Consider the following 19,826-nt stretch of genomic DNA (forward strand, 5'->3'; position numbering starts at 1 on the left):
CCGTCCAAAACATCTTCCGATGTTATTAAGTCTTTACTATCATTCTGTTATTAAGTCTCTATCCTCAAACTGTATTCTCTATTGTCATGTACCATCCTGGAAATGTCCAGTTCTCTTCTTATGTAATCCGCTTTGAACCGCAAGGTACAAGCGGAATAAAAATCACTAATGTAATGTAATGTAATGTACTCTGTATGTGCTGCCTTATAAACGATCTCTTTCTTCATTTGGGGCACCAGGTCACCTGGACAATGAAAGCAATGGGAAATATGATGGACCTGAGAGAAGATGTGGCGGTAGTCAGTTATCTCCCCTTAAACCACATTGCAGGCCAAGCCTTTGATCTATGGCTTCCCTTGATTTATGGAGGGAGCACACATTTTGCAGAGCCAAATGCCCTGAAGGTAAGCTATGCATGTACAAGAAAAGTCTCCTACCAAGGTTGAATGACAGCCAGGTAGATCCGTCTGCTGAGTCTTTAGAAACTGAGAACGTTAGATGTATGCAGGGGCATAGTGAAGAGGGGGGAGGGAGCGGGCATCATGTTGGTGGGGGTGCTGGCACCCCTCCGCCTCTTTCCACTCCTCCCCTCGCCACGCGCTGTGAGGAACAACTTCAACGTACACCTCGTGACCACGTTGTCTATCCCGCTGATGTCACTTCCAAGGGCCATGCATAGGAAGTGACATCAGAGGAAGAGACGAACAGGTCGCGAGGAGCACATTGAAATTCGTGTTGCTCGTGGTACTGGGGGAAGGGAAGGGGATGCATGTGCGGCAGGGGGATCAGGGGAAGGAGGGGGCAGAGACAAGGGAGAGGCAGCACAGCTCTGGGCGCCTCTTACCCTTGCTACGCCATTGGATGTATGATAGATTCATCCACTGAGCCCCTCAAGCGCTGACACAATCAGAGCATGGTTAATCCATCTGCTAACAAATTTCATCTTAGGAACATTGATAGGATGTGAATTCTATGAACTATAATTACTCTACTACTCCTCTTAATTATTTCTATAGCGCTACCAGACACACACAGCGCTGTACAGAGTCACAAAGGAGACAGCCCCTGCTCCAAAGAGCTTCCAGTAGGATGTCATGGATAGAGTTAAGGGGAAGGGTTAATCTGCTGGCTGGGTTGGAGGGCAGAGGGGAGTACAGGACAATCGAGCCATTGTGACATCACTGATGAGGTTGGCTCTTATTGGTGGACTGAGGCACTATGACATCACAAGCTCAGCTCTGCTTCCCAAAGACTGAAACTCTTCACACTACTACTATGAATTATTTCTATAGCGCTGTACAGTCACAAAGGAGACAGGGATTTAACTTATATATTTACATTCCCAACTTCATATCAACAATTTCGACATGCCTTAAAAACATATCTTTTTAGGGAACACTTCGGAAGTTAGAACTCGGATGTCTATCCATTTGTATTACAACATAGAACTTAATGGTATATGCGGTATACAAGTGAGTTCTATGTTGTGTTATGTATACTCTTGCAATGTCAGACAGAGAGAGAGAAGAACCATTGGCTCAGTTGTGATGTGTGTATACTGTATGTACTTGTATTGTAAGACCTTGCTTATATATCAAGTTAAAATTGAATACAATGTTTTGCTTGTCTTGCAAAGCACTTGCAATCTAAGGTTTTACTGTATTAGATTTCCACTGTTGGCGCATTTTTGAATGAAAAAAAAATAGTTGCCATGACTTAGGAATCAGCCCTCGTATTTGAAAGTTCCTTCTGGGGTGACTTGGCTGGTACTCACTAGGTTGGCAGCAGCTCCATACGGGACGCTCATATATTTTCTGATGACTAGTCAACCATAACAAAGGAAGGAGTCCTTTTACAAAGCCAGTGGCGTAGTAAAGGGGGAGGGTGGACACGGCACCTGTCCTCCTCTTTGCCTCCCTGCTCATGCCTGACTCTCCCTGCCACATGGAAGGGGCCTTAGGCATTTGAACCCACTCAAGTCCCCTCCCTGGGGAGGGGCCTTAGGCATCTGAACCAATCAGTGCCTTAGGCTCCTCTCTTTATGTCCCAGGATACAGGATCCTGGTGGGGTGGTCAGTTCAGTAGGGGGAATTCATGGCGGCAGGAGGAAGTGGACATCCCTCCTGCATCTATTTTGTTTCCAGGGAGTCATCGGGGGAGGGGGGCATCATCAGGGGGAGGAGTGGCTTGACTTTTCTTTTATGGGCCACATATTGTGTATGTGTTACACAATTGCAACATCTGTGCCCATAGAAAAAAAATGAAAAAAACCCCCAGGTAGATCTGTCTGTTTTTTGGGTTGGTATTACCGATCTGATTCTGGTATGCAATGTTAGGCCATCGATCGGATTACTCGTTTTAATATTAATGACCTCATTTGCATGCCAGAATCAGAGAATGTATGACCGCACGGAAAACCATGCAGTGAGCTGTTTTGAGAATCGGGTCGGCAAATTCAATGTACAATTTTGGAGGCTGCACCTTCAAAAAGATATAAAAAGGATGGAGTCGGTCCAGAGGAAGGCTACTAAAATGGTGTGTGGTCTTCGTGATAAGGCGTTTGGGGACAGACTAAAAGATCTCAATCTGTATACTTTGGAGGAAAGGCGGGAGAGGGGAGATATGATAGAGGCGTTTAAATACCAACGTAATGTAAATGCACATGAGTCGAGTCTTTCATTTGAAAGGAAACTCTGAAATGAGAGGGCATAGGGTGAAGTTAAGAGGTGATAGGCTCCGGAGTAATCTGAGGAAATACTTTTTTACAGAAAGGGTGATAGATGCATGGAACAGTGTCCCAGAAGAAGTGATGGAGATAGAGACTGTGGGATCACAGAGAGAGAGAGAGGAAGAGATAATGGTTGCTGTGGATGGGCAGACTGGATGGGCCATTTGGCCTTTATCTGCCATCAGGTTTCTATGTTTCATTAAACCAGACAATGGTTTAGTGAACATTGGTTCTAGCCCAGAGACTATTCCCTAAAAATTTGGGGAGTGAGATTGGATTGATCCCTGACTTTAGAGGAACATACGGATGCATTGGTTAGAAAATGCTTCTGGGTATTATGGAAACTTAGATCCATCAGAAAATATTTTGATGCTGTATCATTCTGTTTATTGGTTCAATCTTCTATTCTAAGCATGCTTGATTACTGTAACATCATTTACTTGGGAAATTTCAAGAAAACCCTTTAATGACTTTGAGTTATTCAAAACTCGACTGTTAGATTCATCTTTGGTTTGAAAAAATGGGAATATATAAGTCCCTATTATCAAAAATTACATTGGTTGCCCCTGGAAGCAAGAGTTCTGTTTAAATTCTCTTGTCTTTGTTTTAAATCAATATTTGGGTTGGCCCCTACGTATCTGGTGTCTCATTTTAGACTGAACTGTTTTAACAGGCCTACTCGTAGAATTCATATGTTCACTTATCCTACAATAAAGGCCTGTCGATATAAAAGATTCTTGGATAGAACTCTTGCTTTCCAGGCAGGTCAATTGAATGAATGGTTGGGTAATATCATTATGCATTCCTCATCTTACTTTAGTTTTAGAAAATTAGTAAGACCAAAATTATTTAATCGATTTGTAAGTTAAGGATTTACTGTTTTTACTTTTATACTGTATGTTGATTTTATATTGTGTTTTATTCCCTGATTGTCCAGCACTTCTTGTTGTAAACCACCTTGAACTATTATGGCTTTGGCAGTGTATAAAAATAAATTATTATTACTCACTGGAAAGGTATTGGCGGGATAGAAGACATCAATGTAATGTAATGTAAATTCAAACTGTCTCCAACTACCACGTAAACGCTTTCATGTTTCCCTTACATATTCTGATTTGGCCAACATTTGCTTATTTCTGATCTGAGGAAGAAGGGTTTATCTTCGAAAGCTAATCATAAACTACATTAAATTAGTCCAATAAAAAGGGTGGGGGGTTTTCTGCATATTACCTTGAAGAATGGACCATCTCTCGTGGCACCGGTCTAGAATTTTCTTCTCTCTTTGAGCCCCTCTCCCCAATCTACTCCCATGGGCTGGTCTGTCCCCCTTTCTCTTCACCCCCGTCTGGTGTCTCCCTCACTTTCCCAGCGCTGTGCTTTGAAGGGTGTTGCTGGTGCGACTGCTATTCCCCTCCTTGGCACTTTCCTTCTGCCACGGTCCATCCAAAACAGGAAGTTGCATCAAATTTGGGGTTGGGCCGTGACAGAGGGAAAGCACCGAGGAGACCCCAGGTAGTATACTGGGAATCACTTCCATGCTGGCAACACCCTGCAAAGCAAAATGCATTTTAAAGTTAAATCAGGGAGGTGAGGAAAATGCTGGACCATGGGGGGGGGCCTATTGTAACTGGGGGGCCCAGGGAAGCTGCCCTATTTGCCCTTCTCTAATGCTACATTTCCTCCCCCTTCTTGCTCCCTATTTAATGACTCCTCATATTCTCTTGATATGTGGGGCTTGGGTAGATTCGGGAAAACCTGGACATGTCCTCTTTTTAGAGATCTCCTTATCTCGAGAAACATAGAGTGGCACTAGAAAAGGTTCAGAGAAGAGCGACCAAGATATTAATTTAAAAACCTTCCTGTTTAAAGATGCTTTTACCCTCTGAATGGAATAGTCACAGTGCAGCAGACCCTTGATCAAAAATAAAAAATAAAAAAAGATACCCTTCCTAATGTTTTTTCCCTTTATTGTTTCCCTCTTTTTAAAATTATTAATATTGTAACTTTTTCCCTTCATTCCTCCGCACCCAGTTATGTCTGTTGGTCTGTAGGTCTAACCCCTTTTCTGATTTGTTATTATTATTATTTTTTTTTAATTTATACATCATATGCATATCTTGTATTTTAATGTATGCATAAGTTTGGATTTTAATGTAATTCGCTTAGTATTTCATGTATAAGCGATTCCTGAAATTTTAATAAACTTGAAACTTGATGGAAAAGGGGATGGAACTCCTCTCGTATGAGGAAAGACTAAAACGTTTAGGGCTCTTCAGCTTGGAAAAGAGACGGCTGAGGGGAGATAGGATTGAAGTCTTACAAAATCACGGGTACAAGTGAGTCGATTTTTCACTCTGTCAAAAATTAGAAAGACTAGGGGACACTCGATGAAGTTACGGGGAAATACTTTTAAAACCAATAGGAGGAAACTTTTTTTCACTCAGAGAATAGTTAAGCTCTGGAACTCATTCCTAGAAGATGTGGTTCAGCAGTTAGCATAGGAGGAACTATTTTTTCACTTAGAGAATAGTTAAGCTCTGGAACGCGTTGCCAAAGATGTGGTAAGTATGTTTCCACTATGGCAGGGACAAAGTAACCAAGGAGTCAGAAAAATATTTGGCAGAAAAAAAGAACTGACTCTATGTATTAACACACCTCCAGAGCAGAAACTGCTATGCAAAAATTTGCTCAGAGAATTGTAACTCTAAAGAGGGAGAGGAAACCCCCTCTTGGACGAAAGAGTTTTATCTTCCAATCATTGCTTAATAAATGCAAAAGCAATTCCCACTCAAGGGTGCGAATAAGTAAAAAACTGAACTGAATAAAGTTCTTAATAGTAATGTATGCTTTCAAAAACTTCCAAAAACTTTCAAACAACTTCAATTCTTGCATTTAGGTTGACACTGGACACTTTACAATCATGAGGTTGAAAAAATGAAGATACTTATCAGGGTCCCGACGCGGCCCCGTTTCAGTAACTGCTTCAGGAGACCCCGTCTGATTAAAGCTGAAAAGGGTAACAACCATAAGACAATTCCAAAAAAGTGTCTGAAATACAAGAACAATCTCGTTAAAATGCAATAGATATGGGCTAGAACACTCAAAAGCCACAAACCCTTGCATGTCTCATGAAAAAACTTGTAGCTAGCCAGAAAGGACAGGAGCACAATACAGTACGTACCGTTCTTGAGATGAAACCTCTCTGTGCAACACAGAACGCCGGCACCCGCAGCCGTATTTAAACCGGCAAAAAGGCGGGAAACCAGACGTGCAGAACGTGATGACATCACAAAATTACAAAAAAAAGCAAAAAACTCCAAAAGTAAATCACGAGTGCCAGACATAATCAAAGGAAAGCTGCCCACTCGATCTCATTGTTGAGACCTTGTGGGTGGAGAGTGTTGAGATCGTAGATCCATTTCTGTTCCTTTCTCCACAATGCACGGGCAATGTCACCACCCCTGACATTATTATAATGATCCAAAACTGTAAATCTCAAATCAGTTATGGCATGGTGTTTAACTTGCCAATGTTGTACCAGGGGGGCTTCTTGCACTGCGGTGCGTATACGACTCATATGTTCACCGATCCGGTGTTTCAAGCTGCGTGTAGTATTCCCCACGTACACAAGTTGACACGGGCAACATATGGCGTAAATCACATGATGAGAATTACAATTGGTAGCAGTTCAGTGTTACCATCCAACAAATGTCATTGCCCTCCCGATGCAAGTATACTCAGCATGCTACCAATTGTAATTCTCATCATGTGATTTACGCCATATGTTGCCCGTGTCAACTTGTGTACGTGGGGAATACTACACGCAGCTTGAAACACCGGATCGGTGAACATATGAGTCGTATACGCACCGCAGTGCAAGAAGCCCCCCTGGTACAACATTGGCAAGTTAAACACCATGCCATAACTGATTTGAGATTTACAGTTTTGGATCATTATAATAATGTCAGGGGTGGTGACATTGCCCGTGCATTGTGGAGAAAGGAACAGAAATGGATCTACGATCTCAACACTCTCCACCCACAAGGTCTCAACAATGAGATCGAGTGGGCAGCTTTCCTTTGATTATGTCTGGCACTCGTGATTTACTTTTGGAGTTTTTTGCTTTTTTTGTAATTTTGTGATGTCATCACGTTCTGCACGTCTGGTTTCCCGCCTTTTTGCCGGTTTAAATACGGCTGCGGGTGCCGGCGTTCTGTGTTGCACAGAGAGGTTTCATCTCAAGAACGGTACGTACTGTATTGTGCTCCTGTCCTTTCTGGCTAGCTACAAGTTTTTTCATGAGACATGCAAGGGTTTGTGGCTTTTGAGTGTTCTAGCCCATATCTATTGCATTTTAACGAGATTGTTCTTGTATTTCAGACACTTTTTTGGAATTGTCTTATGGTTGTTACCCTTTTCAGCTTTAATCAGACGGGGTCTCCTGAAGCAGTTACTGAAACGGGGCCGCGTCGGGACCCTGATAAGTATCTTCATTTTTTCAACCTCATGATTGTAAAGTGTCCAGTGTCAACCTAAATGCAAGAATTGAAGTTGTTTGAAAGTTTTTGGAAGTTTTTGAAAGCATACATTACTATTAAGAACTTTATTCAGTTCAGTTTTTTACTTATTCGCACCCTTGAGTGGGAATTGCTTTTGCATTTATTAAGCAATGATTGGAAGATAAAACTCTTTCGTCCAAGAGGGGGTTTCCTCTCCCTCTTTAGAGTTACAATTCTCTGAGCAAATTTTTGCATAGCAGTTTCTGCTCTGGAGGTGTGTTAATACATAGAGTCAGTTCTTTTTTTCTGCCAAAGATGTGGTAAGAGCAGATAGCGTAGTTGGTTTTAAGAAAGGTTTGGACAAGTTCCTGGAGGAAAAGTCCATAATCTGTTATTAAGACATGGGGGAAGCCTCTGCTTGCCCTGGATCGGTAGCATGGAATGTTGCTACTCTTTGGGTTTTGGCCAGGTACTAGGAACCTGGATTGGCCACTGTGAGAACGGGCTACTGGGCTTGATGAACCATTGGTCTGACCCAGTAAGGCTATTCTTATATTTTTATGTTCTTTCCAAAACCCGGCAGTTTGTTTGGGTTTTGGAAAGCCCCGAGGAGTTCAAGCTGCATTTGGAGGGCCTCTGATTATGCGTGGTTGATTTCACACACATCTGTACATGCTCAAGGCCCTCCAGACGCGGCCAGAGCTCTTTGGGGAAGAAGACAAGGCTTTGGGGGGACGGGATTTGAGGTGGAGCTGAAACAAGGCGGGGATGGGGGTGGAATGGATTGGGGATGTGCGTCTGGGTTTGTGGGTTCCCTGCCTTCCTGTTGCTTTTTCCATAGCTCAGGCTGGTGGCTATTCCATGTGGGGCCTGGGCTCCTCCACACCGTGCCGTTTCTTCTTTGGCAAAAGCCAGGTCCTGCATTTTTTTTTTTTTTTCTTTCTGTGGTGGCTGCTCTTGCTTTACTTTTTAAAAAGATACACACAAACAGATGGAGATGGATGGAGAAACAGACCGAGAGATTGGCAGATGGGCCAAACCGCCACAATAAGCACTCAGAAACAAACCTAAAAATGAGAGATTTCTGGCGTACAGTTGAAAACATGGTTTCTTTTTAGCTTTGATATTCATTTCCCTTCCTTTAGGGCTCTCTGATCACCACTCTGCAGGAGGTGCGTCCCACAATATTCCTTGGGGTTCCACGGGTCTGGGAGAAGATTCAGGAGAAGCTGAATATTCTGGAAGCTACATCATCTTTCATCAGGAGGAAGGCAACTGCCTGGGCTAGAGATATTGGGCTGAAGGCCAATTACAACTTTGTAAACGGGTAAGTGACTCATTGTTGGTCATTGAAAGACACAAAGAGGTCACCCAAAACGGCTTTTTCCAGTTTTGACTGAAACCTCCACTGGAGTGTGACATGGGCAGAACTGGGCGGGCCTGAGGGTGTGGCCCAAAGGAAAATCTGGTTCTTTAGAACCACCCAAATAGTATCAGACCAGAATATATGTAATAATTTAAATAATGAAGGACCATATTTTATCTCTAAATAAAATAGTCTCTGCACACATGGATCTCAGTAATGAGAACTGAAACTAAAAGCCACAGATGGGACTTGTAGACCCCAACCACACCCACAGCAGTTGCATACAGATACTTCCAGCATTTTCCCTGTCTGTCCTGGTGGGCTCACAGTCTATGTAATGGACCTGGGGCAGTGGAGGATTAAGTGACTTGTCCAGATTCATAGGGAGCAGCATGGGTTTTGAACCCACAACCTCAGGGTGTTGATCTAACCCGGGGATCTCAAAGTCCCTCCTCGAGGGCCGCAATCCAGTCGGGTTTTCAGGATTTCCCCAATGAATATGCATTGAAAGCAGTGCATGCACATAGATCTCATGCATATTCATTGGGGAAATCCTGAAAACCCGACTGGATTCCGGCCCTCAAGGAGGGCCTTTGAGATCCCTGATCTAACCACTGCACCACCCTCTCCTCTGATACAGTATCAGAAGTGAGCCAAGTCTAAGACAATCAAGCTATTGTGACATCACTGCTGAGGTTGGCTCTCAGGCATTGGTGGAATGAGGCATTATGACATCACAATCTCAGCTCTGGAATGTTGCTGTCCTTTGGGTTTCTGCCAGGCATTATGACATCAGGGAAAGGGATTGGGGCTTGTAAGCCACCCAGAAGGGATTACATTACATTAGTGATTTCTATTCCGCCATTACCTTGCGGTTCAAGGCGGATTACATCCAAACTAAAACAAAATTGCATTCAAAATTTGAAGGAATAGAATAAGAGATGACATAGAATTTTTAAGGTAATATATATTGGGTAAAGAGTTACCAAAGGGAAGTGGAGGTCTTTAGGAGATAAGAATAGGGTGAAATTATGGGTTTTAGATAACGTTTGGTAGATAAAAGAGTGTTGGATATTGGGTTGGGATTGGTTGTGCTGGATTGGTTTTATGTGTTTTTTGAAGAGTATGGTTTTAATGGCATAATAAGATTTTAATAAACTTGGACTTATAGACCACCTTTTTTTGAAGTTTTACAACCACACTCAAGGTAGTTTACATACAGCTACTTCAAACATTTTCCCTGTCTGTTCCAGAGGGCTGGCAGTCTATCTAATGTACCTGGGGCAATGGGGTCACAGGGAGCAGCGTGGGGTTTGAATCCAAAACCTCGAGGTGCTGAGTCTATAGCTCTAACCACTCTACCACACTCTTCTCCAGTTGTTGTCATATCTCCAGGGAGGCTAAGTCCTAAAGAGCTTATCATCCCAAATTTATAGATTTAAATTCCTGCTAAACTTCTGTATTAAAAGCATTTATTTGGAGCATGGCAACTATTATACAAGATCACAACTGCATTACTTGCAATTGCATTATGCAAAAAAAAAAAAAAAAAGTAGCCCCCCCCTCCCGACTACCTTACAATCCCTGGTGATTTAGTTGTATATTCAGAGCAAGAGTGATCCCCAGTCGCTCTTGCCCATGTCAGCTCTACTCTCAAAATGTCTCCCATGACCTCTTGCATGGCAGCCATTTTGAAAGCAAAGAGTGACTGCCTTGACTACACTTCTAGACTAGGCCTGAAGGGGGCAGCTACAAGTAGGCAGGGGAGAGAGGCAACTCCTGTTCTGAGTAGAGGGGGAGGGAGGGAGACAGCATAAATGTACAGCTTCCACCAAAAACAGATGTCCAATTTCAGGCCAGATTTGGTACCGTAAAGTCCATAATTGTGACACTATAATGTGGTTTCCCTTTCTACATTTACCGGTTCATAGTGTAAAATATTTTGTATTGGTAGTTGGATGGTGTACACGGCTTGGGTGGGAAGGATCTACCCTTATATCTTTCTCCATTTCTATATATGTTGTAGTTCCAGCCCCTTTTCCTGAGCCTCAAGTGAGTCAAGTTTTATGTTTGTTTCTTATATGTTATTATGTCCCCAATTTTCATAATGTGCATCACATTTTAAATAAAACTTGGAGGATCTAAGAAGGTTCTATTTGGTATATCAGGATCTCTAAATTGTCATGTTGGATTTATAAGACATTTGCTGCATCTGCCCTGAATGCTAACCCTTCCCCCTTCTACTAAACCGTAGCAAATGAATTCTATGAGTGTCACCGCCACGGCCAGCGCTATAAACCACACTACAGTTTAGTAAAAGTGGAGAGGGGGGTTAATTTGTCTGTTTTAATTTCCTTTATCCTGCTCCGTCCTCCAGAGCTGGTGATTCATGTTTAATTTATTTTCAGTCTTTTCTTAACGTTATATGTAAAAAAATCTTTTACATATCAAGCAGATACAGCTTGGAGTTCATGACCAATTAAAAGGCTTTGAAAACATACTTCAAACATTCGTTTAAAAAGGGGGTTTAAAAAGGCCGCACAGTGGTATAAATTGATATCTGGATTTATGAATAAAAAACCAAAGACATTTGGAACATTGAGATTAAGCATCAAATTTCTGCATCTCAATGGCCACGAATTTGGCCTTGGAGAATGAGATGTACAGTGTCTGCATCTATGAGGCAAACTTGGTTCTTTTTGTTACATAGAGTGTTTTGGACCCCTGTTAGATTACAAAAGTTGGATAGCTCTAAGTCTAATAGATGCTGGCACTGTAATCTGGAAGCAGGGACTCTGGATCACTTAATATTCTTTTGTCCCTGTATCATGGCCTTTTGGAAATCAATTTGGTCTCAAATTAATTGTTTATTAGAGAACCATGTAGCTCTATCATATGATACAATTCTATTTGATGTAATATTGTACACTTGATGTAAAATGAAAAAATGAATAAAGAATTGGGGAAAAAGGGTTTTTTTTCCTAAATTTTCTATATGTTATTATATGTCACATAGCTAAATGTATAATTACACTTTGTCTTGATTCTAACATGATTGTTACCGCTGAAAATTACGATATGCCTCCTGTAATTTACCTAGAAACTAACTGATAAGAATGAATATAAATCCTTCAAATACATAAAACTACTTTGTTCATATTTTTCTGTTTTGAACCTAGTTTTAGGGAGTTGTCGGAATAGAAGCATCAGCCGCTGACTAAATCATACTATCCAGCTCCAGCTCACTGTATAGTCTTTATCTCTGACTTCTATTGGCCACTGGAAGAGGTTCCTATTCAGCCAACCCCTAATTCTGTAATCTTGGTGTCACCAGCCAGACATTTTCTTTAATAAATGGATTCAATGCACTACAAGCCTCTTACATAGCTTCTTACTCTACCAGCTTATCAGGAGATGACACCGTTCTCCAGACTTAGAAATAAACTTAAGCTGTGTTAGATTGTTAGAACTAAAGGGAGAAAAACCTGGTGGGAGAACGATCCTACACTCAGGTTCTCATCTAGCCAGGTGCTCTGCAATATGGCCACTGCTCTCATCCAGACTGGAGAAGAAGGAGCCGGGCTCATGTTCTGTGGAAGCAGCCTAGCTCTCCAGGAATTTAAGTCCACAGAGCACACATCTATTTCAAACATTTAACTAGTTCTTATATAAGAAACTGAGCAAATGCCCACATAACATGGGGCAGAACACAGAAAGGAGGACGAGGAATCACCCCTTAATGAAACAGTTAAGGACATGGGTAAACATTTTGCTTGTGTTCCCTCTCAGGAATAACTCTGTGCCCTGGGGCTACACGCTGGCTCATTCCCTGGTGTTAAGGAAGATCCAGGAGGCCGTGGGTCTCGATCGCTGTCGTATGCCCAATACTGGAGCTGCTCCCATCTCTAAGAACACGCTCGAGTACTTCATGAGTATTAACTTGCCACTGTATGAGCTCTATGGCATGAGTGAGAGCGCAGGACCACACACGGTTTCAACACAGAACAACTTTAGGTGAGTTAGTCAACATGGATTACAGAGGGAAAAAGGGAAAATTCCTTAGCGTCCCTCCAGATCGGCCTAAATGGATGGGATATGCAGGCCCACAAACAGGTGGCTGGAGACTGAGAATTATGGTGGAGCCTATAAGTTAGCTGCACAGTCCCTCCCAGAGTAGGGTTACCAGATTTTACTTTAGTAAAATCCGGACCCCCTAGACCCACCCCCCTAGGTCCGCCCAGTTCCACCCATCACTGCCCCCAACCCCACCATTGCTCCGCCCCTAGCCCCCCGCTGCCTGTTCTCATCAGGCAGGAGGGCATCTGCGCATGCACAGATGCCTTCCTGCTCGACGCAATGTGAGGAAGTTTTTCAAAACCCGGATAAAGTGCTGGGTTTTGAAAAGCCGTCCAGACCCCGGGCATGCTCTCAAAAAGGAGGACATGTCCAGGGAAATCCACGAGACTACGACGGGAACTCAAGGCAGCCATTTGGATGAATGATCTGCATGGGGGAGGAGCGTAGGAAGATCACTCTTGCCCCGAAAGACCGTAGACCACCAGGTAAGGTCCAGGAGGTGGGGGTGATTCCGCTTTTAGGAAATTGCGAGTCCCATAACCGCAAATCGGGAGGGGGAAGTGTATGTGGATTACAAATTATTCAGGTACTCAATCATGTTTCCCTATCTGTCTCTATCTGGGGGATTAAGCGACTTGCTCAGTGTCACAAGGAGCAGTGTGGGATTAGTACTAGAGAATGACACGGCGGTTTACCCGTGGCCACCGCGTTTAGCCGCGGGTAACCCGCCAAAACGGGGAATAAAAAATAGCAGTGGCTGCGGGGACGGGGACAAGGCCATTCACCGCCCCGTGGAGCGGTAAATGGTCTTGTCCCTGCAGTGAGGCATGAAGGATCGCGCGGTCCCCGCAGCCCACACCCACCTGCCCAATCAATCCTAGTGATTAGCCAGCTCTCTCCCTTCTCCTAACCTTAGTTTGTAGGTTTTCTTTTTCGGTGACCCGCACGCTATCAAAGAGCCGCGCACCCGCTGCTGCTCAGTTTCGATCTTCTGCTCTGACGCAACCGGAAACAGGAAGTTGCAGCAGAGCTGAAGATTGAACACTGAGCAGCCGCGCGTGCGCGGCTCTTTGGGAAAGTGTGCATGTCGCCGAAAAACAAAACCTACAAACTAAGGTGAGGAGACGGGAGAGAGCTGGCTAAACAGTAGGATCGATTGGGCAGGCGGGTGGAGGCTGCGGGGACTGTGCGATCGCCCGTGTTCCCGGCTCAAACTGGAAGGAGGGAGTGAAAGGGAAAAGGATTCTGGGCCAAGGGGATGAAGACGGAAAGAAAAACCCACAGCAGGAAAGAAAGGGAAGGACAGGCAGGTGAGCCAGATGCTAGAAGCAGGGGGGGGGGAAAAAAGAGGGAAAAAAGCTAAATGGGGTTGAAAAGAAGAGACACACTGGTATGGAAGAGGAAGATAGGGGAAATCTGGACACAGGAAGGTAACAGAAAGAGGGGAAACTATGTGCATGGGGCATAGGGACAGAGACATAAAGGGGACATGCCATGGGGATGGTATATGGACACGGGGGGGGGGGCAATGGCAGATACATAGGGGAGATATTAGAAATGGGGAAAATAGGAGCACAGAAGCGAGATGGTTTGTGGGGATGGGACAGGGACCGAGCTCGCAGGCTCCAGTGGCTTGCACAAATTACATTGTAACGTGCCATGAAAATAAGAGGGAGGAAGGTAGATAGATAGGCCACGCGAAAGGAGCTGAAGGGTGGTAGAAAGGAACAGGTGGTAAAGGAGGGCGGGAAGGGTGGTGGTGGAAAGGAATAGAGGAACAGACCCCCCAAGGGAAATGTGGAAGACAGAGTGGGAAGAAGACAGATGCCAGACTATGCGGGAGCGGAGGGAAGAAGATGGGTGCTAGACCAATTGGGGGGGGGGGGGGGTGAAGGGAGAGGCACAGTAACAGCAAATGGAAGACGCAGAGAGAAGACACACAGTGGATGGAAGGAATTCAATGAGAAGATGTGGAAAGCAGAAACCAGACAACAAAGGTAGAAAAAAAAATTATATTTATTTATTTATTTTTTGCTTTAGGATAAAGTAGTATATTAGTTGTGTTGATGAAATTTTATAAACAAAGCCCTGCCAGCTGAACATCTCTTTCTCTAGTTCAGCAGAAGGAACTTTGATTTATAAGAAAGGAATAAGCTAAATATTACAGTACTAAGGCTTATATGGATGCAGCGGGGACGGTGACGGGGCGGTGAATGGGATGGTAGTGGCGGTGACGGGGCGGTGAAAGGGATGGCGGTGACGGGGCGGTGAAGGGAACGGCGGTGACGGGGCGGGGCAGAGGATGGTGGGCTGGTGACGGGGCGGTGACGGGGACAGATTTTTTCCCTGTGTCATTCTCTAATTAGTACCCTCAACCCCAGGGTGCTGGTGTTATAGCTCTAAGCACTTCACCACACACTCCCCACACTCCCAGCTCTCTTTCTGTGACTATGGGAGGGGGTCCCATGAACACATTCACCTCTTCACATTACATCACATTTACAGACCACAAAACCTCACAGAAGACAAAAAACTGGACATTTCCTGTGAACGACAGAATAATCATTAGGCCTTTTGTGAATAAGAATGATTTAATAACTTTCTGAAATGTGTGTACGAGCAAGACCTTCCAAATAAAATGCTTAACTCTTCCGTAGTTCTAACCCTTCTACAGAGTTTAGTGTCGTCCGCAAATTTTATAACTTCACAATTCGTCCCCGTTTCCAGGTCATTTATAAATATATTGAACAGCAGCGGTCCAAGTACAGACCCCTGCGGAACTCCGCTCGTGACTTTCCTCCAGTCACTACTCGGGCTGGAGGAAAGTCACGAGCGGAGTTCCGCAGGGGTCTGTACTTGGACCGCTGCTGTTCAATATATTTATAAATGACCTGGAAACGGGGACGAATTGTGAAGTTATAAAATTTGCGGACGACACTAAACTCTGTAGAAGGGTTAGAACTACGGAAGAGTGTGAGGACCTACAAAGGGACCTAAACAAACTGGAGGAGTGGGCGAATAAATGGCAGATGAAATTCAATGTAGGGAAATGCAAGGTCATGTATATAGGGAGAAAAAACCCGATGTTCAGCTACCAAATGGGGGGATTAGTATTAGAGGAAAGTAACCTTGAAAGAGATTTGGGTGTACTGGTGGATACAACAATGAAGTCAACGGCGCAATGCGCAGCAGCCGCGAAGAAGGCAAACAGAATGTTGGGTATTATTAAAAATGGTATTACGACCAGAACAAAAGAAGTCATCCTGCCGTTGTATCGGGCAGTGGTGCGCCCACACCTGGAGTACTGTGTTCAGTATTGGTCACCGTACCTTAAGAAGGATATGGCAATACTTGAGAGGGTCCAGAGGAGAGCGACACGAATGATTAAGGGCATGGAAAACCTTTCATACACTGAAAGATTGGAGAGGCTGGAGCTCTTCTCCTTGGAAAAGCGGAGACTCAGAGGAGACATGATAGAAACCTACAAGATCATGAAGGGCATAGAGAAAGTGGAGAGAGATAGATTCTTCAAATTTTCAAAACTTAAAAGAACAAGAGGGCATTCGGAAAAATTGGAAGGGGATAGATTCAAAACAAATGCTAGGAAGTTTTTCTTTACTCAGCGGGTGGTGGATACCTGGAATGCGCTTCCAGAGGACGTAATAGGGCAGAGTACGGTACTGGGGTTTAAGAAAGGATTGGACAATTTCCTGTTGGAAAAGGGGATAGAGGGGTATAGATAGAGGATTACTGCACAGGTCCTGGACCTGTTGGGCCGCCGCGTGAGCGGACTGCTGGGCGCGATGGACCTCGGGTCTGACCCGGCAGAGGCATTGCTTATGTTCTTATGTTCTTATGTTGTCCCACTAAACTAACACAATGTTCCAAGTCTTGGTAGTCTCAAGTCAACTAATAAACAGACTGGATATTCAAAGGATTTTAAAACTAGAAATAATTATTAATGTACTCTCAGATATCCGCTGGGTTGATCATCAAAGATCTCAACAACCTCTTACTGCGGGATCGAATATCAATCATCGAGTACCTTTGAAAAATACCAAAGTGCGCTAAGTGAATAAATAAATAAATATATATAATGCACTTATCTTAGTGAGGCTTTTGGTGAAGCCGCTGTACCCTGAGGCTTTTGAATAAAGCCACTATACCCTACGGGGACCCGTTTCGCCCTATATAGGCTTCATCAGGGGTCAACGTTCTAAAAAGATAAACCAAGAAAATACTAGTTAAAATCTTTTGAAACGAAGGAATAATTTACAGAAATACATTACAATTAAAGAGATAAAACTTTCTGACTTACTTACTTTTTGACTCGGGTTCACGAGACAAAATGGCGTTAAGGCTCTGTGAACGCCGACGCATGCGCTGTTTTTATATGGACTAATTAGTATTGGCGCATGCGGATTAAAGCTAACCCATCTCATGAATATTAAAATAATTACTAAAAGGAACCTCAATTCAAAAGAATACCTTCCAGTCTATGATATTATTTAAACCCTTAGGAATCATTGTCTGGAGTCTATAGATCCACCTAATCTCCCTTTGTGCAAGACGTTTCTTTCTATCTCCCCCTCTTGCATTGACTTCTTCTTTGTCTATACAGCAACATTTAAGATCTTCAAAATTGTGTTTGGCTGTATTGCAATGCTCTACCAAAGGAGCTGTCTTTTTGTTAAGTTTAAGGTTGGACTTATGTTCAATCATTCTAGTTCTAAAGCTTCTGGTGGTCATTCCTATATACATTTTATTGCAAGGGCACAATATCATGTAAATCACAAAATCTGAAGAACAGGTCAAAAATTTGTTGATATGATAAGTTTTTCCATCTACTGTATTGATGAAAAAATCTTGAGAGATTGTAGAAACACAGATACTACAGTGGCCGCATCTATGAAAGCCGTTAGGTAACAGTCTGTATGAATCTTCTTTGTCTGTTATGTCCCTCATAGGGGTAAATATTTCTTTCAGGTTCCGTTCTCTAGAGAACGCTATCCTCAATTCTGTATTTTCAAAAAATCTATGAGACTGTACGATCTTCCAGTTATTTCTAAAGATCTTAGCCAAATCACTGCAATTGTTGAAATATTTCAGGACACAAGTCATATTTTCTTCTTTGAGCTGCTTAAGACTTAGGTCTGTTTTTTCTCCCTCAAGATTTAAATGGTGTTCTTCTTGCATTAGCCAATCTCTATGTGTGAATTTAGCTCTTTTCTGGGAATATTTTAAGACTTTCTTAGGATAACCTCTCGTTTTCAATTTTCGTAAGAAATCCTTAGAATGTATAGAATAATCTCTATCATTTGTACAATTTCTTTTTATACGAAGGAGCTGGAAGGTATTCTTTTGAATTGAGGTTCCTTTTAGTAATAGATAATCATGTTTTCCAATTATTTTAATATTCATGAGATGGGTTAGCTTTAATCCGCATGCGCCAATACTAATTAGTCCATATAAAAACAGCGCATGCGTCGGCGTTCACAAAGCCTTAACGCCATTTTGTCTCGTGAACCCGAGTCAAAAAGTAAGTAAGTCAGAAAGTTTTATCTCTTTAATTGTAATGTATTTCTGTAAATTATTCCTTCGTTTCAAAAGATTTTAACTAGTATTTTCTTGGTTTATCTTTTTAGAACGTTGACCCCTGATGAAGCCTATATAGGGCGAAACGGGTCCCCGTAGGGTATAGTGGCTTTATTCAAAAGCCTCAGGGTACAGCGGCTTCACCAAAAGCCTCACTAAGATAAGTGCATTATATATATTTATTTATTTATTCACTTAGCGCACTTTGGTATTTTTCAAAGGTACTCGATGATTGATATTCGATCCCGCAGTAAGAGGTTGTTGAGATCTTTGATGATCAACCCAGCGGATATCTGAGAGTACATTAATAATTATTTCTAGTTTTAAAATCCTTTGAATATCCAGTCTGTTTATTAGTTGACTTATGTTGTCCCAACCAGCTGCCTGATAAGCAAGCAAGCGTTGCTGGAACTTTTTATAGATATAACCTCGAACTGGGGGGGCGATAAATAAAGCTCTTACTGAACGTTTGTTCCTGTTCATCTCCCGTCTTCACTCAGTGAATGCAGACTCTTCTCCAAGGGAGTAGGTTCTCTATCCCATTTGTTCTGTCTGTCTTAATTAGATTGTAAGCTCTTCTAAACAGGGACTATCTATTACATGTTGAATGTTCAGTGCTGTGTATGCCTTTCAGCGCTATAGAAATGATAAATAGTAGTAGTTTTCCCTGAGGGGAAAGGATTTCCTTTCCGAGGTTCCTTAAAACTCAGAGGCAGACATGGAGTGAAGTTCATAAGAACAAAAGCACAACTAGACTGTTTCCAATAGTGGCCAATCCAAGTCACAAATACCTAGCAGAAACCCAAATAGTAGCAATCCCAGGGCAAGCAGTGGCTTCCCCCACATCTGTCTCAATAGCAGACTATGGACTTTTCCTCCAGGAACGTGTCCAAACCTTTCCTAAACCCAGCTATGCTAACTGCTGAACCACATCTTCTAGGAATGAGTTCCAGAGCTTAACTATTCTCTGAGTGAAAAAATATTTCCTCCTATTGGTTTTAAAAGTATTTCCCTGTAACTTCATCGAGTGTCCCCTAGTCTTTGTAATTTTTGACAGAGTGAAAAATGGATCCACTTGTACCCGTTCTACTCCACTCAGGATTTTGTAGACTTCAATCATTTCTCCCCTAAGCTGTCTCTTTTCCAAGCTGAAGAACCCTACCGTTTCAGTCTTTCCTCATACGAGAGGAGTTCCATCCCCTTTACCATCTTGGTCGCTCTTCTTTGAACCTTTTCTAGCACCACTATATCTTTCTTGAGATAAGGAGACCAGAATTGAACACAATACTCCAGATGAGATCACACCATGGAGCGATACAGGGACATTATAACATTCTTAGTCTTGTTAACTATCCCTTTTAAAATAATTCATAGCTTCCTGTTTGCTTTTTTGGCCGCCGCCACACATTGGGAGGAAGGTTTCGTCGTATTGTCTACGATGACACTCAGATCCTTTTCTTGGGCGCTAATCCCCAAGGTGGACCCTAGCATCTGGTAACTGTGATTCAGGTTATTATTCCCATAAACAAACCCAATCTGTCTTACAGTGCATTCCGCAAAT

General features: G+C 42.9%; 1 protein-coding gene across 1 annotated transcript in view; it reads left to right on the plus strand.

Moving 5' to 3' along the window:
- Positions 1-19,826, plus strand: part of LOC117356932 (long-chain-fatty-acid--CoA ligase ACSBG2-like) — a 102,682-nt gene that overhangs the window by 63,596 nt on the left and 19,260 nt on the right. The window contains exons 9-11 of the mRNA XM_033936894.1: positions 240-404; positions 8,373-8,554; positions 12,383-12,607. Coding sequence (XP_033792785.1) covers positions 240-404; positions 8,373-8,554; positions 12,383-12,607 — 572 coding nt within the window. The remainder of the gene's footprint in view (positions 1-239; positions 405-8,372; positions 8,555-12,382; positions 12,608-19,826) is intronic.

This window comes from Geotrypetes seraphini, chromosome 1 (genome assembly GCF_902459505.1).
Source record: "Geotrypetes seraphini chromosome 1, aGeoSer1.1, whole genome shotgun sequence".
NCBI classification, from domain to species: Eukaryota; Metazoa; Chordata; class Amphibia; order Gymnophiona; family Dermophiidae; genus Geotrypetes; species Geotrypetes seraphini.